General features: G+C 46.6%; 1 protein-coding gene across 1 annotated transcript in view; it reads right to left on the bottom strand.

The window, feature by feature from the left end:
* PSMD2 (proteasome 26S subunit ubiquitin receptor, non-ATPase 2) overlaps positions 1 to 6,119 on the bottom strand; it is a 38,333-nt gene extending 32,214 nt beyond the window's left edge. Inside the window, exons 1-3 of the mRNA XM_070946516.1 lie at positions 5,929 to 6,119; positions 2,717 to 2,773; positions 715 to 879 (exon numbers count right to left, since the gene is read on the bottom strand). Coding sequence (XP_070802617.1) covers positions 715 to 879; positions 2,717 to 2,773; positions 5,929 to 6,081 — 375 coding nt within the window. The 5' untranslated portion in view covers positions 6,082 to 6,119. The remainder of the gene's footprint in view (positions 1 to 714; positions 880 to 2,716; positions 2,774 to 5,928) is intronic.
* Between the last annotated feature and the right edge of the window lie 17,677 nt (positions 6,120 to 23,796).

Below are 23,796 nucleotides of genomic sequence, written 5' to 3'. Positions count from 1 at the left end.
AGTGTGTGCATGCACAGAGCTGCCAGAAGGCAAGAACGATCAAGGGAAAAAGGGTGACTAGGGAGTAAGGCTTGGCCCCTCCCATAAGACATAAAAGAGGAGCAAACGGACATGAGCCTTTGCAGAAAGCAATTAGTTCATATATAGTCGTGTGGCCTTGCAAAACTAACCGGCAATTAGGTCTCTGGCAGCATTTCAATGGATAACATTACCCTGAACGACTATGTCAACTCGAGCAGACATCTGTCAGAATCTCCACAGACTGTTTGTGAATCATTACAGGCTGTGAATGACCATAATTCACAGCCGTCTCAATAAAAGAGGTTTTTTGGGACTAAGATTGTGGTATATGCTTTCTCAGGAAGCCTAGGTCAGAATAGTCCCTCAGATAACCTGGTCCCAAGCAATGAAGGGCTTTAAAGGTGACAACCAGCACCTTGAATTGCACCTGGAAGCAAATCGGCAACCCATGCAGTTCCCGCAGGAGAGGTGATACGTGCGCACACCGGGGTCTGCACAAAACAATTTTGCAGTTCATGGGAAGGTCTACTATGAATAGATTGATCCTTGAGGCAAAGAAAAAGGAGCAAAGCAAGTAAATTGGTAGTTAGATTTTTGACAACCAGGGACCCATTTGCTAGCTATTAGAAAGGACAAAAAGAAAAATGGTAAAGTAAGCACCAATACAGCCTCAAATCAATCCGAGCTACGCACCTTGTTTTCCCCCACGGCCATGTTTTCGTAGATCTCTTTCAATTTGCCGTAATGTGGGCGCAGGAACTTCAAGGGCTTGGGGACGGAAGTCATGGAGGTTGTAGAAGAGCGTATCTGCCTGCGAAGTTCCTCCAGGGCAGGGCGATAAAGAGCCGTGTCTTGCTCCTGCAATCCGATCGGTTGTTATTAGGAAGGAAACAAAAATTTACCTGCCAAGCCCTCCCTGCAAAATGGCTGCCTCGGTTAAATATGGCCAGGATGAATCAGCTCAAAACTTTGCTATGGGACCTGCACTAAGAGCATAATTACTAGAAACAGGCATAACTGTTTTGTTAAGAAGAGTCCTGACGGATTAGGCAACTGTCTATCCACCATTTTTGGTCACACAATAACAAAAAACCTTCCTTTTTATGACCCTGTGGTCCCTATTCAGGTAGAGTCAAGGGCAATTGGATGGAGCTGAGCGTTTACTGACCAGATGCCCTTCCTGATGCCTATGCGGTGTTCGCAGCAAATATTTTTTCTTTGAGCCCTAGGAAAGAAACATCCACCGCTACTTAGGATTGAACTCTCAAACTCCAAAGTGGGGAGGGTCTTGACCACTAGGCCACTATGCTGTTCTTGGTCACACAATAGTCAGACAAAAATCACCAAGAATCTTTCAAATGTTAGAACAATGCTGAGAGCTTTCTTCCGTGTTACTCTCTTAACTGTTTTTTTTTTATTGCAAAAGTTTTACAATTACATTTTCACCCCATTTTTCCCCCCCAACCCACCCCACACTCCCCACCCTAACCCCCCCAAACCCCCCCTACCCCTACCCCCCTGACTTCCACAGAGTATAATCCCATCCAAATCCCCTTTTATAAAACTTGAACCCCTCAAACCCCCTTATAATTTTTTATCTTCACAAAATTCATACATTTCTATTTTTATATAATACTTTCAATGAAAAGCTATTTGATACTTCCTAATTTGATATTTGTTCTGCACACTCTCTTAACTGTTGAATAGGAAGATGTCTAAGGTACTTCTCAGAAGTCCCTTTAATGGAACCCTCCCTTTTACAAATAAAGCATATATGATAATTGTCCCATTTTATTTTCTGCTGCTTTGGAGATCATCTAAGAATGCAGTTATTAAGATTGGGGAAAAAAATGATGCAAAGGCGGTTTTAGATTTATGACCACTATGAACCAATCGAAACATCTGTTTTACAAAGTAATAAAAGTGGGCCTGGTCAACGTAGGTGCTTCAATTTACAATAGTCATGACTTACAATGAAAATTCTGGGATCTGTGACAGTCACAAGTCAAGGACTATCTGTACTATCTGTTGACAGTTTTACTTAAAATACCATTTTTATAAATAGCAGGTTAGTGTTTTGGATGGATCAACACTGTCAACTAGTGGGAATTAATTTCATTATGAGAATAGGGTAGAACCCATAACGTGCAAGCTATTCTTATCAGAAAGAATATAAAGGTAGTCCTCAATTTACAAAGTTTGTTTAGTGACTGAAGTTGCAATAGCGTTGAAAAGTGACTTTATGATCATGTTTCACGCTTACAACCAATGCAGCAACCACATAGTCACATGATCAAACTTCAGACACTTGACTACTGATTCATATTTATGACAGTTGCAGTATCCTGGGGTCATGTGACCACCTTTTGAGACCTTCTCACAAGCAAACCCGATGAAGAAGCCAGATTCACTTAATAACCCTGCTACTAATTTTACAACTGCAGTGATTCATTTAACAACTGTAGGAAGATAGATCATAAAATGAGGCAGAACTCACTTAATAAACATCTTACTTAGCAACAGAAATGTTGCACTCAGCAGAAATTGTGGTCGTAAGGACTACTTGTATTATACATAGGATTGTCACTACAGTATAGTGTGCAGTTTATTGATGTATGAAGCTCCATAGTCCCTGGACTTGGAAAATAAGTATATTCTGATATCTCACAAGTTCACAGTCAAGAAGAGAACTTACTCCCAAGCGTTCCACAAGCATTTCCAGCTCATCTTGTAGTTGTTTGTCTTCCTCAGACTGTAAAGAATGAAGGAAAAAAAATGTGAAAATCCAGGCCTCTCTGAAAACATAAATCTTTCAACTATTCTGAACTGTAACTGAACTGATGGATGAAACAGGAATACAAAGCAATTCAACAGCAAGGTGATGATGGCACTGTAATTTACATTTGATTATAAATATATGCAAATGAAAATAGAAACATGAATTTCAAGCAGTGAGAGAAATCTCCATTGAGAAAAATAGCAATAAGGCTTAACATCATGAATGCCAGCATTTCCTTTGAAATTCAGGCAGATCTAGCAAGTAAGCCAAACCAGGAAAGCCCACAGAAGCATCCCAACTGCTCCTTATTGTTGTTCTAGGTATTTAATCTCCCACAAGCCACCATCACATTGGAATGCATCCAGTTTTGGTTACCACAATATAAAAAAGCAGTTGAGACTGTACAAAGATTGCAGAGAAGAGCAACAAAGATGATTTGGGGGACTGGAGGATAAAACATGAAGAATGGTTGCAGGAATTGGGTATGTCTAGTTTAATTAAAAGAAGGACTGGGGAGACATGATAGCAGTATTCCAATATTTGAGGGGCTGCCACAAAAAAGAGGGAGTCAACCTATTCTTCAAAGCACCTGAGGGCAGAACAAGAAGCAATGGGTGGAAACTAATCAAGGAGAGAAGCAATTTAGAACTAAGGAGAAATTTCCTGACAGTTAGAACAATGAACCAGTGGAACAACTTGCCTCCAGAAGTTGCAAATGCTCCAACACTGGATGTTTTTAAGAAGATGTTGGATAACCATTTATCTGAAGTGGTGTAGGGTTGCCTGCCTAAGCAGAGGGTTAGACTAGAAGACCTCCAAGGTCCCTTCCAACTCTGTTATTCTATTCTATTCTAATCAAGGAGAGAAGCAACTTAGAACTAAGGAGAAATTTCCTGACAGTGAGAACAATTAACCAGTGGAACAACTTGTCTCTAGAGGTTGTGGGTGCTTCAACACTGGAGGTTTTTAAGAAGAGACTGGAAAACCATTTGTCTGGAATGGTATAGGATTTTCTGTCTGAGCAGGGGATTGGACTAGAAGACCTCCAAGGTCCCTTCCAATGCTGTTATTCTGTTAATCTCAGTAACAGTTTTTTAATGACAAGGCCTCTGTTTAACTCTCCAGGGTGGCAATTCTCGGGAAACCACTGAAGATTTGGAAATGTGCTGGTGACCAAAGAGGGCCTTAGAACTTATAGAATAACTTTATTGTCACTCTAAATGTACAATAATCAGCATACATTAAAAAGGAAACTTCATTGCATACGACTCTCAAAGGGTCACCACCTCCAATACATCTAAACAAACAAACAAACAAACAAATTTAGTAATCCTATGGCCATGATGGCAAACCTATGGCACGCGTGCCGGAAGTGGCACGCAGAGCCAGCTCTCCGGGCAGGCCAGCCGTCACCCGTTATTCTTCCGGGTTCTGGTGTGCACATACGCGCTGGTCAGTTAGTCTTCTTGCGCACGGGAGCATCGGAAACCAGAAAAGCGGCTTTCCTGGCATCTAAGCGCACGCTGGGAAACTGAGCTTCCGGTTTTCGGCGTGCGCATGCACGCTGGCCAGCTGCTCTTCGCACGCATGCGTGGCAGAAACCGGAAGACCAGGTGACTGGTGTGCGTGTGCATGCTAGAAACCAGAAGCTCAGCTTCCCTGCGCGCACACACACGCCAGGGAACTGCTCTTCCGGTGTTCGGTGCTCCCACGCACATGCGCGCACACTCCCATTTCAGCACTCAGTGCCGAAAAGGTTCGCCAACACTGTCCTATGGCTTTCAAGTTCATTGCCAATACTGGGAGGGGTCTCCTTTAAAAGGATAGGGCAGCTCTTTTGTCATCACCCCCATCCAAATGCTCATTTTGCTACTCTCCAAGGTCGCCTATTCTGAACATGGGCTGGAGCTTGGCCCACCTGCCCAAACCCTGGATTTTTACCGGCCAGTCATCTGTTTCTCTCAAGAGGAGGAGGAAGGCTCACTATCCAGCACAGAGGCAGGCCAGAGCAGGTGTTGCTACAGATGCAGCCCTGGAACAACTAACCCTTTCTGGGGGAGGAAAAGGAAAACAGACAGGAAGTCTGCATTACTATTAATCTTCTCATTGTTCTTATTACCCATCTCCTCCCACTTATGATTGTACGACTGTAACTTTGTTGCTGGTATCCTTAAGATTTATATTGACTGTTTCCTAATATGATTTGATTGCTTATCTGTTCCCTATGACTACCATTAAGTGTTGTACCTTGTGATTCTTGACAAATGTACCTTTTCTTTTATGTACCTATGCACCAAGACAAATTCCTAGTGTGTCCAATCACACTTGGCCAATAAAGAATTCTATTCTATTCTATTCTATAAAATGAGATTGTTTATTTATACAGGTAGTCCTCAATTTACAACAGTTTTGTTTAGTGACTGTTCAAAGTTCTGTCACCGAGTTCTGTCATAAGCCACCGAGAAGTGACTTATGATTTATTTTTCACACTTACAACCGTTGCGTTATCCCCCACCCCCCGCCCATTGTCACCTGGAACAAAATTCAGACCCTTACCAACTGACTCGTATTTATGACGGTTGCCGTGTTGTGGGGTCATGTAAGATCCCCCTTTTGCGACCCTCCGACAAACAGTGTCAATGGAAAAGCCGGATTCGCTTTACAACCCGTGCGACTAACTTAACCAACGTAGTGATTCACTTAACGACTGTGGCAAGCAAGGTCGTAACACGGGGCAAAACCCACAACCAACGTTTCACTTGGCAAGAGAAATCTTGAGGGAGGTTATGGTCGTAAGTCGAGGACTACCTGCATTCCGCCTTTTTATTTTATTTATAGGTACCTCAAGGCGGCCAAACAGGCACAAAGGCTCCTATTTTCACCCTAACAACGACCCCGTGAGGTGGGTCGGGCCGAGTGCGAGGGACTCGGCCCAAACCCGGCGGCCACTCTGCACATGCTCAGAGGCAGGAGAGTTTCTCTACCAGCCCTGGCCAGCGAGGAAAGACTCCAAGCCCAGGCTGCGGATGATGGGCCCGAGAGAAGCGCCGGGTCTAAGGCGCGTTTCCCGGCTCCGGGCCTGGCCGTGACTCAGCGCGGTTTTTTCGGCTGCCTCGCCGGCCTCTCACCAGCTCCTGCTCCTTGTCCGCCGCGGGGGCGTTGGGATCCTTCTTGTCTTTGCTCCAGGGCCCCGCCAGCTTGTCGTCTCCGGAGCCGGGCGTCGAGCCCCCGGCCTTAGACCGCCTTTGACAACTGCCGCCGCCGCCGCCTCCGTCCTCCATCACAAGCCGCTTCCTCTCAGAGGCCGACGGAGGCACTTGCGCATGCGCCGGGAGCCGTCAACGGGGCGGAGCCTTAGCCAGCCAATCGGGAGAGGGAAAGGGGGCGCGAGCGCGTCGAGGGACGTGGGAGGGGCGGGGGAGGAGGGGAGGAGCCAAGCGAGGAGAGGGGGCGAGGCAGAGGCCACGTGCAGATCGCTCAGCCGGAGAGTCAACCTTGGCCGCTTTAAGCCTGGCGGACTTCAACTCCCAGAATTCCTCAGCCAGCTTTGCTGGCTGGGGAATTCTGGGAGTTGAAGTCCGCTAGGCTTAAAGCGGCCAAGGTTGGAGACCCCTGGTCTAGTTTCTTGGCTCTGTTTCCAGTTACAGATTCAGATTAACAAGAGTTGGAAGGGTCCTTGTAAGGTCATCTAGTCCAACCCCCCCTCCCTGCCCAAGCAGGAGAGCTACACCATTTCTGACAGATGGCTGTCCAGTCTCTTCTTGAAAGCTTCCAGCGATGACGCTCCCACAACTTCTGAAGGCAGATATTCTAGAGCAGGGGTCTCCAACCTGGGCCTCTTTAAGACTTGTGGACTTCAGCTCCCAGAATTCCTCAGCCAGCAAAGCTTCAAAAGTCTTAAAAGCAAAGCTGACTGAGGAATTCTGGGAGCTGAAGTCCACAAGTCTTAAAGTGGCCCAGGTTGGAGACCCCCGTTCTAGAGGCAGAGATTCTAGAAAAGTTGGCGATTCTTTCTTAACATCAGCCAAAATACAATACAGGTAGTCAGTAACAGTAACAGAGTTGGAAGGTACCTTGGAGGTCAACTAGTCCAACCCCCTGCTCACGCAGGAGACCTGTACTAGGGATTCGAACCGCCGAACTGCCGACTTTTCTGATCGACAAGCTCAGTGTCTTAACCACTGAGCCAGCCACCTATAGGAAGTTAGCACCCATCCCTTTCCTAGAAGAATGAAATATTTTAGGAAATATTAAAAGGGCAGAATATTATGTTTCCCTGGATGAGAAATGGAGAAGCATGTTTTAAAGACGAAGCAGCTCCCATCTTCCTGCCATTTTGTCAATGGGCCAGAGGCAGAAACTCAATCTTTGTCAAGGGACCATCATCTGCAACACAATAGGGCCCATCTAGCAACAGAAACTAACACAATAGGACCCATCTAGCAACAGAAACTCACCACGTGGCACCTGGGAAGATTACATCAGCCAGCAAGGCTAGCTAAGACCCCCACCCCCTGGGAGTCTGACAACCAATCAGGATACTCTTTCGGGGCCCCAGGAAATTCAAAGCCAGAGAGGGCATAAAACCCAGGGACTCACTGCGTCTCGGACCTTTTTTCTGTTCAGGAATTCAAACCATGTGATCCTGTCCACCATTAAACCATCTTTCCAAGCAGTCTCCATGTTTCCAGTGTCTTTTTCCCCACTTGGAGCTGAACCCAGAAGGATATTGCTTCTAACACACCTACTCAGGCTAGTCCTCGATTTACGACCACAATTGAGCCCAACGTTTCTGCTGCTAAGCAAAACATTAGTTAAGTGAGTTTTGCCCCATTTTACGACTTCCCTTGCCGCAGTTGTTAAGTGAATCACTGCAGTTGTTAAATGAGCAAAATGGTTGTTAAGGGAACCTGGCTTCCCCGTTGATTTTGCTTGTTAGAAGGTTGCAAAAGGGGATCACATGACTCCTGCACATTGCAACCGTCATAAATATGAGTCAGCATCTGAATTTTGATCACATGACCATGGGGATGGTGCAATGGTTGTATGGGTGAAAAACGGTCATAAGTCACTTGTTTCAATTGATGTAACGGTCACTAAATGAACTGTTGTCATTCAAGGGCCAACTATTGTATTGCTTTATAATATACATAAATTCTTAATATTCTATTAGTTAGGTACCTTACAGTATATGGAAAAGAGTAAAGAAAAATCAATCTTAATTATAGCTAAGGGTCTTAATGTTACAAGTATTAGGATTACTATAATTGGCTTTTCATTCAGAATTAACTACAGGGAATCCTCGACTCACGACCACAATTGAGTCCAAAATTTATCTTGCTAAATGACACATTTGTTTTGCCCCCTTTTACGACCTTTTCCTGACACAATTGTTAAGTGAATCCCTGCAATTCTTCAGTTCGAAACACGGTTGTTAAGTGAATCTGGCTTCCCCGTTAACTTCGCCTACCAGAAGGTCCCAAAAGTTTATGACATGAGTCCAGGACACTGCAACCGTCATAAATACGAGTCAGTGGCCAAGCATCTGAACTTTTTCACGTGATCATGGTGATGCGGTCATAAATGTGAAAAACGGTCATAGGTCACTTTTTTCACTGCCGTTGTAACTTTGAATGGCCACTAAACGAACTGTTGTAAATCAAGGAGTAACACTGGAAAGGAAGAGCATACATCAAGGTTATTTTGCCCTGTGCCTGGGTGCATCTCTTGATGCGCCATTCTGGAAATTGTGTGTGCAGTGTAGGAAGTTAGCACCTACCCCTCTCCTAGAAGAATGAAATATTTTAGGAAATATTAAAAAAGGCAGAATATTATGTTTCCCTGGGTGGGAAATGGAGAAACATGTGTTAAAGATGTTAAAGTCCTCACAACTTGACTGAGGACCTGGTGGTCGCCTGGGACAGGGCGGCTACTGGGGCCTTGGACCGCCTTGTGCCTTTGCGGCCTCTGACCCGATGCCGATCTCGTCTAGCTCCTTGGTTTTCCGAGGAGCTGAGAGAGATGAAGCATCGGAAAAGACGCCTGGAGAACGATTGGAGGACAAGCCGATCTGAATCTGACCGAACACAGGTGAGATCTTATATTAAGACCTACCTAGTGGCGATAAGAGCGGCGAAGTCTAGCTACTTCTCCGCTCTTATTGCATCTGCAGAGCTGCCCAGCTGCGCTGTTTAGGGTGACCCGCTCCCTACTTCAGGTGGGGGTATGGGAAGATCCCTTAAAGGGTCGAGCTGAGGATTTTGTACAATTCCTGCATGATAAAGTCGCTCAGATTCGGGAAGGCCTGGACTCCGATTGGGTAGATCCAGGGGAGGAGACGGGGGCAGGTCTTGAGAGCGTTATCTGGGAAGAGTTTGACTCTGTGGCTCCTGAGGACGTGGACAGGATTCTGGGCAAGCTTAACGCTGCCACTTAACGCTGGTTGGTACTGGCCTCCCGGGAGGTTACACGAGGCTGGCTCTAGGGGATTATAAATGCTTCTCTGAGTGAGGGTGTCTTTCCCGCCGCCTTGAAAGAGGCAGTTGTGAAGCCCCTCCTCAAGAAGCCTTCCCTGGACCCGGCTATATTATCAAATTATCGTCCAGTCTCCAATCTTCGCTTTGTTGCGAAGGTTGTTGAGAGTGTGGTGGCGCGACAACTACCCCGATACCTGGATGAAGTTGTCTATCTGGATCCGTTCCAGTCGGGCTTCAGGTCACGATACAGCATGGAAACGGCATTGGTCGCATTGGTGGATGATCTCTGGAGGGCTCGGGACAGAGGTTGCTCCTCTATCCTGGTCCTATTAGATCTCTCAGCGGCTTTTGATACCATCGACCATGGTATCTTACTGCACCGGCTGGAGGGGTTAGGAATAGGGGGCACCGTGCTTCGGTGGTTCTCCTCCTTCCTCTCTGACCGTTCGCAGTTTGTGTTGGCAGGGGGGCAGAGGTCAACCTCAAGGCACCTTATTTGTGGGGTGCCGCAAGGGTCAGTCCTCTCACCCCTTCTGTTCAACATTTATGTAAAACCGCTAGGCGAGATCATCCATGGTTTTGGGGTGAGTGTTCATCAGTATGCTGATGACACACAGCTATACATCTCCACCCCAGACCACCCCAATGATGCCCTTCCTGTGATGTCCCATTGCCTGGAGGCCGTGCAGATCTGGATGGGGAGAAACAAGCTCAGACTCAACCCCTCCAAGACCGAGTGGCTGTGGCTTCCGGCGTCCCGGTATAGTCAGCTAGTACCACCACTGACAATAGGGGATGAGATCTTGCTCCCCACAGAGAGGGCCCGCAACTTGGGTGTCCTCCTGGATTCACGGTTATCTTTAGAAGATCATTTGACGGCCGTGGCCAGGGGTGCCTTTTATCAGGTTCGCCTGATCCGCCAGTTGCGTCCCTTTCTGGATCGGGACACCTTGCGCACAGTCACTCATGCCCTAGTTACCTCCCGTATGGACTACTGTAATGCTCTCTACATGGGGCTCCCCTTGAAAAGCACCCGGAGGCTCCAACTGGTCCAGAACGTAGCCGCGCGGATGATTATGGGCGCAGCTCGTTACGCCCATGTAACACCTCTCCTACGCAAGCTGCACTGGCTCCCGGTGGTCTTCCGGGTGCGATTCAAGGTGTTAGTTATCACCTTTAAAGCGCTCCATGGCTTAGGACCTGGGTACCTACGAGACCGTCTTTTGCCACCAATAGCCTCCCACCGACCAGTTCGTTCTCACAGGGAGGGACTACTCAGGGTACCGTCAGTCAAATTATGTCGACTGGCAACTCCCAGGGAGAGGGCCTTCTCTGTGGGGGCTCCAACCCTTTGGAATGAACTGCCCCCGGAGATACGGAATATCCCTGATCTCCGTGCTTTCCGCCGTGCCCTCAAGACCCTGATGTTCCAACAGGCGGGGCTAAACATACGAACATGTGAATGATTTTTTAAATGTTATCTAATTCTGGGTTTTATTTGATTGACCAAACTAAGTAATAATTTTAATTAGCAATTTTATGATGTTTGTGTGTCTATATTTTTCTTGACTGTACACTGCCTTGAGTCCTACGGGAAAAAGGTGGTATAGAAATATAATAAATAAATAAATAAATAAATAAATAAATAAATAAATAAATAAATAAATAAATAAATACAAAGCAGCTTCCTGCCTCCATCTTTGTCAATGAGCCATTAAGGCCTCAGCCAAGCTCACTCATTTCCCCCCACCTTTGTCAATGGGCCATCATCTGCAACACAATAGGACCCATCCAGCAACAGAAACTCACCACATGGCAAGACTCAAGCAAGCTTGAGAGACAAACTACAAAGTTAGCTAAGATCCCTAGACTACCTGGGAGTTTGACAACCAATCAGGATACATTTCTTATACAGGAACAAGAAATTCAGAGGTGGGGCCCAACAGAGGGCATAAAATCAAGGCACACCCTGTATCTCGGGCTTTTTGGTTTTCTACTCAGGAACTCAAACCATGTGATTCTGCTCAGGAACTCGATCCATGTGATTCTGCTCAGGAACTCAAACCATGTGATCCCGTCCACCATTAAACCATCTTTCCAAGCAGTCTCCTTGTTTCCAATGTCTTTTCCCCCACTTGGAACTGAACCCCTTTCTTCCAACAGCAACATGGATGGCAGGATTTAAGAATTAATAAATTGAAATGAATGAATAATGAAAATAAACGCCATGGAGTGGGATGGGGAAAACCTTTCACATGAGACGGCCTTGAGCCCAAGGTTTTGCCTCTTATAAGTAAACAGTCGAGGGCGGGCAGCAATCGGAAAATAAAATTCTTCAACTGGATTTATGGCTGAAATCGCTGCAGAATTCTATTTCTTCCTCATTGCTTCTTACGTTGATACATAACAAGGTTAGGATGTACCAAGCGGCCCACGGAAGCACAGCAAATCAGGACATAAACCAATTTGTGAAAGGAAGACAGGAACCATCTCGCTTGGCAGGCAAACAGTTCAGTTTTCAGTCTGTCTCTGAGAAGGACACAAATTAGAAGGTCAGAACGACCATTATGCTGATCACAGGTCGGGAGAGATTTCCTGTAACAAAATCCCTAACCGGAATTCTTCTTTCCTCCCCTTGAAACAATTTTATATGCCTGAATATAAGTGCTCTCAATTTTGGATATATCAGGCGGGAGGCAACATACGTATATAGCTGATGGTTTCTTTCCAAGGCCTGAGATCATAAAATAGGGCTCATTCAATAACCCAAGTTGAGCACATTGTGTAAACGTGATTTCTTTCTCTTAGAATGGAACAGAAAAACAGAGTTGGAAGGGACCTTGGAGGTCTTCTAGTCCAATCCCCTGCTCAGGCAGGAAACCCTATATTGTTTCAAACAAATGGTTATCCAACATCTTCTTAAAAATTTCCAGTGTTGGAGCGTTCACAACTTCTGCAGGCAAGTTGTTCTACTTGTTAATTGTTCTAACTGTCAGGAAATTTCTCCTTAGTTCTAAATTGCTTCTCTCCTTGATTAGTTTCCACCCATTGCTTCTTGTCCTGCCCTCAGGTGCTTTGGAGAATAGCTTGACTCCCTCTTCTTTATGGCAACCCCTGAGATATTGGAAGACTGCTATCATGTCTCCCCTGGTCCTTCTTTTCATTGAACTAGACATACCCAGTTCCTGCAACCGTTCTTTCTATGTTTTAGCCTCCAGTCCCCTAATCATCTTTGTTGCTGTTCTCTGCACTTTTTCTAGAGTGTCAACCAGTGGTGGGTTGCTCCTGGTTTGCACCGGTTCGCAAGAACCGGTAGTAAAAATTTATAGTAGTTCGGAGAACCGGTAATAACATTGGCTGGCCATGCCCCCAAACCGGTCCCCGGCCTGGTCGCCACTCACTTACCCGCCCACCTCATCAGAGGCTTTTTTTAAAAACTTTTAAAAGCATTTTTTCTACAACCTCTTTGGCTGAAAAAATGCTTTTAAAAGTAAAAAAAAAGCCTCTGATGATGGCATGGCTCAGCTGGGATCGTCAGAGCCTTTTAAAAGCATTTTCTACAACCTCTTCGGCCAAAGAGGTTGTAGAAAAAAATGCTTTTAAAAGGCTCTGACGATCCCTGCTGAGTTGCCTGCTCGTCAGAGCCTTTTAAAAGCATTTTTTCTACAACCTTTTCAGCTGAAGACGTTGTAAAAAAAATGCTTTTAAAAGTTAAAAAAAAAAAGTTGGCCACGCCCACCCAGTCACATTACCCCCACCCACCCACCAAGCCACACCCACAGAACCGGTAGTAACAAATTATACATTTCACCACTGAGGACTACATACATTTTAACTCTATAAAAATATAATTCACCAACCAATCAGAACAGAGCTGGAAGGCACCTTGAGATCTTCTAGTCCAACCCCCTGCTCAAGCAGGAGACCCTATGCCTATACCATTTCAGATAGGTGACTGTCCTGTTTCTTCTTAAAAACCTCCAGTGATGAAGCGCCCACAATTCTGAAGGCAACTTCTGTTTCACTGGTTAATTGTCCTCCCTGTTAGGAAGTTTCTCCTTAATCCCAGGTTGCTTCTCTCCTCGATTAGTTTCCATCCATTGTTTCTTGTCTTGCCTTCTGGTGCTTTGGAAAATAAATTCCCCCCCCCTTCTCTTTGTGGCAGCCTCTCAAATACTGGAAGACTGCTATCATGCCCCCTGCCCAGTTCTTATTTTCTCTAGACTAGCCAATACTGTAACCATATTCAATTCCTGAAACCGTTCTTCATATATTTTTGTCTCCAGGCCCTTAATCATCGTAGTTGCTTTTCTTTGCACTTTTTCCAAAGTCTCAACCTCTTTTTTTGTAATGTGGGGACCAAAACTGGATGCAGCATTCCAGGTGTGATCTTGGCTTTACAAAGCGGTACTAATACTTCACGTGAATTTGATTCTGTGCCTCTGTTTATACAACCAAGGATTGTATTAGCTTTTTGGGGGATCATACCAAATATCATTAATATAATACAATGATCATAACCTTTTATTCCTTTCAGCTGAGATTTAATTGTTAAGTCTTTTGCTTGTTCATTTGGCATTGCGGCTGCTGGGCTACACTCCAGTGAGGAGCGCTGTAATAAAAACATTCGTTTGGCACCTCTCTGTGTCTCTTGTGTTTATTTGAAAACAGTCTTTGACATGAACCAGACCTCTTCCCTTCCTCGGCTGACAGCTGTCTCCTCACTATGCTTAGAATCTGTCCCAAGGATTCAGGCATCCTAACCTCTAACATTATGCCCATCGCTCCCTGATAAATTGCTATTCTCTGATACATGGTGCACAGATCTCGATGGCCATAAATCCAGAGAGCACAGGAAATTATTTTTTAGCAACCCAGGCGTAGAGATGTTTCTTTGAGCATCCTTCCTTTGTGTTCATAATTTTGAAGGCACCTGCCTGCCTGCCTGCCCCCCACTCTCCCTCCCTCCCTCCCTCCCTCTCTCTTTCTCTCTCTCTCTCTTTCCCTTTGCAATCTGGCTGTGCCACATACAGATTCTTGAATGTCCTCACTGTGTGTTTGGAAGTTGTTCAACACTTGGAATGATGAATTGGCCAAGCAGCTGGGTTTGTTCATCTAACCAAGGTGAAAGACTAACCGATCTTGGTATGTTTATTTATTATTTACGTACTCCAGCACTGATGTATTTATTGTGGATGCAGTCTGTCCGTCCGTCCCCCCGTCGATTTGCATATAGCCATCTATCGATGGCAACTCCGGGTGGCGAACACAAGATTAAAAACCAACAAAAAAAACGAAGGAAAGGAACAACAAACAAAATGCAATAATAAGAGAACGATGCCCAACAGGCGATCTCGCTGAATTCATACAAAAGTAGTCATATACTAAAAAATCAAATTGATGTTATCCGGTGTATTTAACTATAATGAGCCAAGACAGGGCAAGTAATGTGATTGTCTCGTTCTGTGCTGCTATTGGATCAATTCAACTTTTGATGTCTTGATAAACGGTTAGCTTTTGTGCACTGGGAGGCTTGACTCACGCACAAGCTATTTTTCAATATTTTGTCTTGTCTTTCGTTACTTAAGCAATGGGCATCGCCAAGGAGTTGCCAACTTGAAAGGAAGAACAAGGGTAGGGATTTTGCCTCCCCCCACCACAAAGCTCCAGATATACAGGTAGTCCTCAACTTATAACGGGTTACTTGGAGACTGTTTGAAGTCCTCCCCATCCCGAGAAAGGGACAACTGGCCACAGCCAAACTCGCCGCAGCCAACTCACTGCAAGACAACTCACGGAATTTAACAATTCTGTTTAACGATTTAAAATAAATAAAAATTATTTTAGTTTTTGCCATTCACATTTCATCCTGTCCCTCCTTTGCATCCTTTCTGCAACGATTTAATGACTTTATTCCACCATTTCTTCGATATTAGTGTAACCCTTGTCCCGCAGTGAGTTGGCCTGTGGAGAGAGAGCCGTGGCAACTTGGCCGTGGCGACTTGGCCACAACAAATTGCCACGCCTCCCCTATCCCATTCATGTAGGAGGTGCCATTTAAGATGTTTCTGGGTTGAAAGGATAAGCTGGTGACATCACTATTCCCTGGGGGATTCCCATGGGTTCTCCTTTCATGTGCCGCCAAAGAGCTGCAGCAAATGACGGAAGCTCAAACCATCCCATGGTGGCACTCGGGTCTCAAACGTGGGCTTGCTAACCTTGCACCGCCCTGAGTCCTTTGGGAGTAGGGCGGTATAGAAATCTAAAAAAAAAAAAAAAGAAAAGCCTCCGGAGCCCAGGGAGGGCAAAAATGCCCCCCCCCATAGTGCAGGAGGCTGACTAGGCCACGCCCACCCAGCAACCGGGCAGAGAACCCCTTGCTAAAATTTTTGAAGCCCACCCCTGTATATTCTGGCAAGGATATATGTAATCAGGGGTGCATGGATTTCTGATCCTTGGGAAACTGAAATTTTGTTTCTGCATGTGCTCAATTGGCAAGGGAACCACTTCCATCCCCAGGAATCCTTCCATGCTTCCTCTAAAATCCAGGAATGTTGCTAAAAATTTTGAAGCCCATCCCTGACTAGAACTCACAGTCTCCTGGTGATTGGCCCAAATTCACCTAGCCAGCTTTCATGCCTAAGGTGGGACTAGAACTCACAACCTCCTGGTTTCTAGTTGATATCTTAACTACTAGAAACTAAAAACTACTGGTTCTAGTTTTTGTTCATAGTTTGCCTTGGGATGGGCACTGCTGCCAGCCAGCCATCTCTTCTGTTCTTGTTACCTGTGATCTGTCCCCGTCCACACACACACACAAACACAGCCAGCCGAGGGTTAAGGAAGCACTTGGCACACACCCAGGTCTTTATCTCCAACTTGGCAGCGATATACACACCGTCTGCCAAGTGCTTTTATTGCCACAGAAACAGAAAGATAATATACTCAGCGTACAAGAGTCCAACAGAAATAATATTCCTCTTAGCAGTTTCGGACGATGCTTTAGTGACTATCCAAGGTTTATTTTTGTTCGTCACAGGGATCACTGGCCACCACCCTCTATTATATAGTCTCTGGGGTATGGTCCAGTGACTCAGTTCTAATCCCTAGCACACCTCCTGAGCTGCTGCAATCGTTTATCACGCCTTCGGAGGCGTGCATCCAGGAATGATGTTTCTCCGTCACTCTGATCCGAGCCACCTGTCTCCCTGCTAATCTCCTCTCCCTCGGCCGGCTCCTGAGACAGTGCCAGAGGGGAGGGGCCTGGAGAGGGAGGCCTGGCTGACTCCTCTTCCTCATGCTCGGAGCTTTCTTCCTCCGATGGGACAGGCTCAGAGGGCAGGGCCACAACAACCTGGGGCTTTAGCCCTCTTCTTTCACAGGAACTTACTTCATATACCTTTCCAGAAGAAAATGTCCCAATTAACCTGTTGGCCATTTTGCCCCATCCCCATTCTCATTGAGATCTTCATTGTCTCAAAGGTGTTTTTCCAAGAGACAACTGAACTTGTTTTTCTTTAAAGACATTTCGCTTCCTCAGCTCTGACTGGATGGTGGCGCATAGAAGCTGGGGTGAGATTCAGCCGGTTCGGGTGAAGCAGTACAGGCGTGGGTTTTAAATTTTTTTACTACCGATTCTGTGGGCGTGGCTTATTTTGTGGGTGTGGCTTGATGGTCATGTGACAATTCTTTAGGATTTAGGAGAGGTACTGGTCTACCAGGCTTTTAACTGCTTGCAGAGCTGTACCGGTCTACCCATTTGTTCTTGGAGCGTTCTGGTCTACTCATTTGTTTTTGGAGGCACCGATCTACCCATTTGTTTTTCGAGTGCACTGGTCTACCACCACACTGCCTTTTAACACTGTAGGGCGGCCCTTTGAAGCCCCACATCGAGAGTTTAAACAGTTTTTTTCCTTCTAGCCAATCAGCTGGGACTCGGGAAGCAGTGAATAGATTGGGGGCGGGCCCAAATAAAAGGTAAGAATAACGCAGGGGGGGGCGGAGTGGGGCGGGAGGGCCCAGCTCCCGAACAAAGAGAACCAGTTCGGTGACATTATATTGTCACTGCTACCGGCTTGGCCGAACCGGGCTGAACCGGGCTGAACCCACTACTGAAGCAGTAGCTCCGACGATCAGCTGGAAGCGAACCGGTTCACTCTGACGATCAAGTAGGCCCGCGAAACACGTGATCACCAAACCAGTTGTTAAATCGGCAGGATCCCGCCACTGCATGGAAGGATTTATATTTCTTGCAGACAGCTGGTCATTTGCAAGGAATATACAGTAAATCTGCAAGGGATATAAACCCTTCCATTCCCCACCATCTAGTCAGAGCTGAAGTTTTCTTTCGTTGGGGGCGTTACTTGGAACCCTGACACATTATTTTTATAGCCATCGTTAAAAATCCGGCTGTTGCCACTGAAATCTCACAATTTTCATCTGCCAGTAACATTTTTACATACTCAGAAGTTATGTTTCCATTATTTAGATTTCAAAACAGGCCACATAGCTTCCTGCCAAAGACTCTTATAAAATTCACAGTACAATAAAATGTGTTCCATCATTTCAGCATCAGTAGCATTACAGGGACATAATCTTTGAGCGAGAGGATTTTTATTTTTTTATTTTTGGGGGGGGGGAAATCTGCCATTTAGAATTCTTTGATGGCAACGCATTTTAATCTGGCTTTTGAAAAAGCAATTCCGTTCACTTAGGGATGAGATTACAACGAATAAGGGAATAAGACAAGGTTTTGTTATGATGAATGAAGCCTGTCAATAGTCCTGGAAGTGCTGGGAGAGCCAGCTTTAGGAATTTCGGTTCTGATTTCTAGAGCTAAAATGTTCCGTTTCTCTTAAGAAAGCAGCTTGAACCCCTGGTCGCCTGCTTCCAAGAGGGATCTTGGAGTGGGCAACCATTGTAAACATGAGCCAAGAGCCAAAAAAGCCAATGTAATACTAGGTTGCTTGAACAAAAGGATAAAATCAGGATCATGTGAAGTTGCCTCCAGAAGTTGCGAATGCTCCAACACTGGAAGTTTTTTAAGATAATGTTGGATAACCATTGGTCTGAAGTGGTTGGTGTAGGGTTTCCTGCTTAAGCGGGGGGTTGGACTAGAAGACCTCCAAGGTCCCTTCCAACTCTGTTATTCTATTCTATTCTATTCTATTCTATTCTATTCTATTCTATTCTATTCTATTCTATTCTCCTCTTGTTATTCCTATTCTATTCTATTCTGTTCTATTCTATTCTCTATTCTATTCTATTCTCCTCTTCTCTCTTCTCTTCTCCTCTTGTTATTCCTATTCTATTCTATTCTATTCTATTCTATTCTATTCTATTCTATTCTATTCTATTCTATTCTATTCTATTCTCCTCTTGTTATTCCTATTCTATTCTATTCTCCTCTTGTTATTCCTATTCTATTCTATTCTATTCTATTCTATTCTATTCTACTCTTCTCTCTTCTCTTCTCGTTATTCCTATTCTAATCTATTCTATTCTATTCTATTCTATTCTATTCTATTCTACTCTATTCTATTCTCCTATTCTCTCCTATTCTCTTCTCTTCTCCTCTCCTCTCCTCTTGTTATTCCTATTCTATTCTATTCTATTCTATTCTATTCTATTCTATTCTATTCTATTCGATTCTCCTCCCCTCCCCTCCCCTCCCCTCCCCTCCCCTCCCCTCCCCTCCCCTCCTCTCTTCTCTTCTCTTCTCTTCTCTTCTCTTTGTACCTCTTTATAAAGCCCTAGTAAAACTATACTTGAAATACTGCATCAAGTTTTGGTCACTCAGCTGGGATCGTCAGAGGCTTTTAAAAGCATTTTTTCTACAACCTCTTCAGCCGAAAAAATGCTTTTAAAAGTTAAAAAAAAAGGCTCTGATGATCACACGGCTCAGCTGGGATCGTCAGAGGCTTTTAAAAGCATTTTTTCTACAATCTTTTCAGCCGAAGAGGTTGTAGAAAAAAAATGCCTTTAAAAGCCTTTGGCGATCCCAGCTGAGTTGCCTGATCGTCAGAGGCTTCTAAAACCTCTTAAGGTTGTAGAAAAAATGCTTTTAAAAGTAAAAAAAAAATAGTTGGCCACGCCCACCCAGTCACATTAACCCCCCCCATCAAGCCACGCCCACAGAACCGGTAGTAACAAATTTTACATTTCACCACTGCATACGACCATTGCAGCATCTCTTTAGTTACATGATCAGAATTCAGATGCTTGGCAACTGATTCGGCTTTATGACGGTGGCGGTGTCCTGGGGCCATTGTGTGATCGCTTTTCGTAGCTTTCTGACAAGCAAAGTTAACGGGAACGGGAGATTCACTTAACGACCCTGTTAACTATGATGTGATCAAAATTGGGATGTTGGCAACCAGTTCGTATTTATGACGGTTGCAGGGTCCCTGGGTCATGTGATCCCCTTTTTGTGACCTTTTGATGAGCAACGTCCGTGGGGAAGCCAGATTCACTCAACGACGACGTTGCTGACTGAACAACGGCAGTTATTCACTTAACAGCTGTGGCAAAGATAGGTCGTTGAACGGGTTAAAATTCACAGCCTCGCTTAGCAACAGAAAATTTGGGCTCAATTGCTGTTGTAAGTCGAGGACTTCTGGGAGTTGAAGTCCACAAGTCTTAAAAGTTGCCAAGGTTGGAGACCCCTGGATTAGAGCATCCTAGTCACAGGCAGCAATCACAAGTGAGGGATTTGGGTTGACAGAGGGGGCGGTCATGCGGCTGTTCCATACCCATGAGGACTTGAAACTTGAGGTGATAAATCTCAGCTTGGAGATGATAAATCATAAAAGAAGGTGGCAAGAGGGGCAGGATGCCACCTGCCCTACAATTCAAAAGCATCCTCAACTTCAGCCAGCGTTCCAAAACGAAGGGCTTTGGGTCGGGGGTGGGGGTGGGGGAGGAGTGCAAGATTGTTCTCGACTCACGAGGACTTGAAACTTTTTTTTTTTTTAATTTGATTTATATGCCGCCCTTCTCCGGAGACTCAGGGCAGCTTACAGTGCGTTAAGCAATAGCCTTCATACTTTTGTATATTTATACAAAGTCAGCTTATTGCCCCCACAAACTGGGTCCTCAATTTACCCACCTTAGAAAGGATGGAAGGCTGAGTCAACCTTGAGCCTGGCAAGATTCGAACTTGCTTTAATTGCAGACAGCTGGATGTTAAATGCTGCCTTAGGAGGCATTAGCCTCCTACGCCACTCAGGCTCCTACTTGAGCTGATAAATCATAAAATAAGGTGGCAAGAGGGGCAGGATATACCTGCCACCCTCCATAGGATCCTCAGCCCCAGGCAGCAATCACAAGTGAGGGATTTGGGTTGACTGAGGGGGTGATCATGCAGGTGTTCCACACCCATGAGGACTTGAAACTTGAAGTGATGAATCTCAGCTTGGAGATGATAAATCATAAAAGAAGGTGGCAAGAAGGGGAAGGACGCCTGTGCCCCAGCCCTACAATTCAAAAGCATTCTCAGCCCCAGGCATCCATCGAAAACTAAGGCGGTTTGGGTCGGCAGGTGGGGAGGAGGGGAACGGGCCCGAGTCTGTTCAGCACTCCTGAGGGCTTGAAACTTGAGATGACAAATCTCAGCTCGAGACGATAAATCATAAAATAAGGTGGCAAGAGGGCAGTGGTAAAATCCAAATTTTTTTTTTACTACCGGTTCTGTGGGCGTGGCTTGGTGTGGGGCATGGTTTGGCTTGGTGGGCGTGGCTTGGTGGGCATGGCAGGGGAAGGATACTGCAAAATCTCCATTCCCACCCCACTCCTGGGGGAAGGATGTTGCAAAATCCCCATTCCCACCCCACTCTGGGGCCAGCCAGAGGTGGTATTTGCCGGTTCTCTGAACTACTCAAAATTTCTGCTACCAATTCTCCAGAACCTGTCAGAACCTGCTGGATTTCACTCCTGAAAGAAGGGCAGGAGCATGCCGGTGCCACTTTGCCGTAGGAGTCAAAAGCAGCCTCACTCAGCCCCAGCCATCGAATCGTAAGGAAGGGGTCGGCGGGTGGGGGAGGAGGAGGAGGGGAAGGAGCGCACGGCTGCTCCCCACCCATGAGGACTTGAAACTTGAGATGACAAATCTCAGCTCAAGAAGATAAATCATAAAATAAGGCGTGCAAGAGGATTCCAGCATCCTCAGCCCCAGGCAGCAATCACAAGGGAGGAATTCGGGTTGACGGAGGGGGGTGATCCTGCGGCGGTTCTGCACCCATGAGGACTTGAAACTTGAGACGATCAATCTCGGCTTGGAGACGATAAATCATAAAAGGCGGCGGCAAGAGGTTGCAGCAGGATGCTGGTGCCACTTTGCCCTCCAATTCAGAATAGAATAGAATAGAATAGAATAGAATAGAATAGAATAGAATAGAATAGAATAGAATAGAATAGAATAGAATTCTTCATTGGCCAAGTGTGATTGGACACACAAGGAATTTGTTTTGGTGCATATGCTCTCAGTGTACATAAAAGAAAAGATACATTCGTCAAGAATCATAAGGTACAACACTTAATGATAGTCATAGGAAACAAATAAGCAATCAGGAAACAATATCAATATAAATTGTAAGGATACAAGCAACAAAATTACAGTCATAACCAGCCATCGAATCGCAACCAAAAGGAGTCGGCGGGGAGGAAGGAGGAGGAGGAGGGGAAGGATTGCGCGGCTGCTGCTCCGCACCCCATGAGGACTTGAAACTTGAGATGATCAATCTCAGCCTTGGAGACGATAAATCACAAAACAAGAGGGAGTAGGATCGATACAGGGGCCCCTTTGCCCTCCCATTCAAAAGCATCCTCCCTCAGCCCCAGCCATCGATTCGCAAAGAAGGGTGGGGAGGAGGAGGAGAAGGATCGCGCGCCTGCTGCTCCGCACCCCATGAGGACTTGAAACTTGAGATGATCAATCTCAGCCTTGGAGAGGATAAATCACAAAACAAGAGGGGGCAGGTAGGATGCGGGTGGGGGGGGCTTTGCCCTCCCATTCAAAAGCATCCTCACTCAGCCCCAGTCATCGAAGGGATCAGGGGAGGGGGAGGAAGGAAGAGGAGGAAGGGAAGGATCGCGCGCCTGCTGCTCCGCACCCCATGAGGACTTGAAACTTGAGATGATCAATTTCAGCTTGGAGACGATAAATCACAAAACAAGAGGGGTCAGGAAGGACGCGGGGGGGGTCCCTTTGCCCTCCCATTCTAAAGCATCCTCAACCCCAGCCATCGACTCGCAACGAAAGGGCCCGTACTGCTCTGTACCCCATGAGGACTTGAAACTTGATATGATCAATCTCAGTCTTGGAGCCGATAAATCACAAAACAAGAGGGGGGCCAGGAAGGACACCGGGGGGGGGGGGGCCTTTGCCCTCCCATTCAAAAGCATCCTCAACCCCAGCCATCGACTCGCAACGAAAGGGTCCCTACTGCTCCGTACCCCATGAGGACTTGAAACTTGAGATGATCAATCTCAGCCTTGGAGCCGATAAATCACAAAACAAGAGGGGGCTAGGAAGGACGCGGGGGGGGGGCTTTGCCCTCCCATTCTAAAGCATCCTCAACCCCAGCCATCGACTCGCAACGAAAGGGTCCCTACTGCTCCGTACCCCATGAGGACTTGAAACTTGAGATGATCAATCTCAGCCTTGGAGACGATAAATCACAAAACAAGAGGGGGCTAGGAAGGACGCGGGGGGGGGGGCCTTTGCCCTCCCATTCAAAAGCATCCTCAACCCCAGCCATCGACTCGCAACGAAGGGGTCCGTACTGCTCCGCACCCCATGAGGACTTGAAACTTGAGATGATCAATCTCGCCTTGGAGAGGATAAATCACAAAACGAGGGGGGCAGGAAGGACGCGGGGGGGGGGCTTTGCCCTCCCATTCAAAAGCATCCTCAACCCCAGCCATCGACTCGCAACGAAAGGGCCCCTTACTGCTCCGTACCCCATGAGGACTTGAAACTTGAGCCGGCGATCTCGCGCTAAGACGGCCGTCCTCCGGCACTGGATCACAACCAACCAGCCAGCCAGCCAGCCAGCCAGCCCGGCCAAGGACGTGAGCGGCCGAAAACGGTGCGGAGGCTCAGGCTGAAGGCCGGGCGGGAGAGAACCCCGCGGGAGGAGCTCCCCCGCCTTTCCTCGGGCTTGCTCCGGGCTGCAGCGGAGGGAACCGCAAGGCGCGGCTCGGGGAGCGGAGCGCTAAGCTTTTGGCGGGCATCATCATCATCACCGGCGCCCATCAGCAGAGCAGGCGCCCGCCGTAAACGGAACGGGGGGAGCGAGAGCGAGAGAGAGAGAGAGGGAGGGAGGGAGGCTGCCGGTCCGCGGCCCCCTGGCGGAGCGGCTCCGCATGGCCCGAGCGCCGGACGCCGCCGTTGCCACCGCCCCTGCCCGCCTCGCCCCCGGCTGGCTCCTGAGGTAGGAGGCGGCAGCGGCGGCCGGTTGGTTGGGTTCCCGCCACCCTCCCTCCCTCCCACCAACCCCTTCTTCCCTCCGGATCGCCAGC

Source organism: Pituophis catenifer, unplaced genomic scaffold (genome assembly GCF_029215685.1).
Source record: "Pituophis catenifer annectens isolate HBS135680 unplaced genomic scaffold, rPitCat1.0.hap2 SCAF_6, whole genome shotgun sequence".
In the NCBI taxonomy this organism is placed as follows: Eukaryota; Metazoa; Chordata; class Lepidosauria; order Squamata; family Colubridae; genus Pituophis; species Pituophis catenifer.
This window is presented reverse-complemented; position numbering and strand designations above follow the sequence as displayed.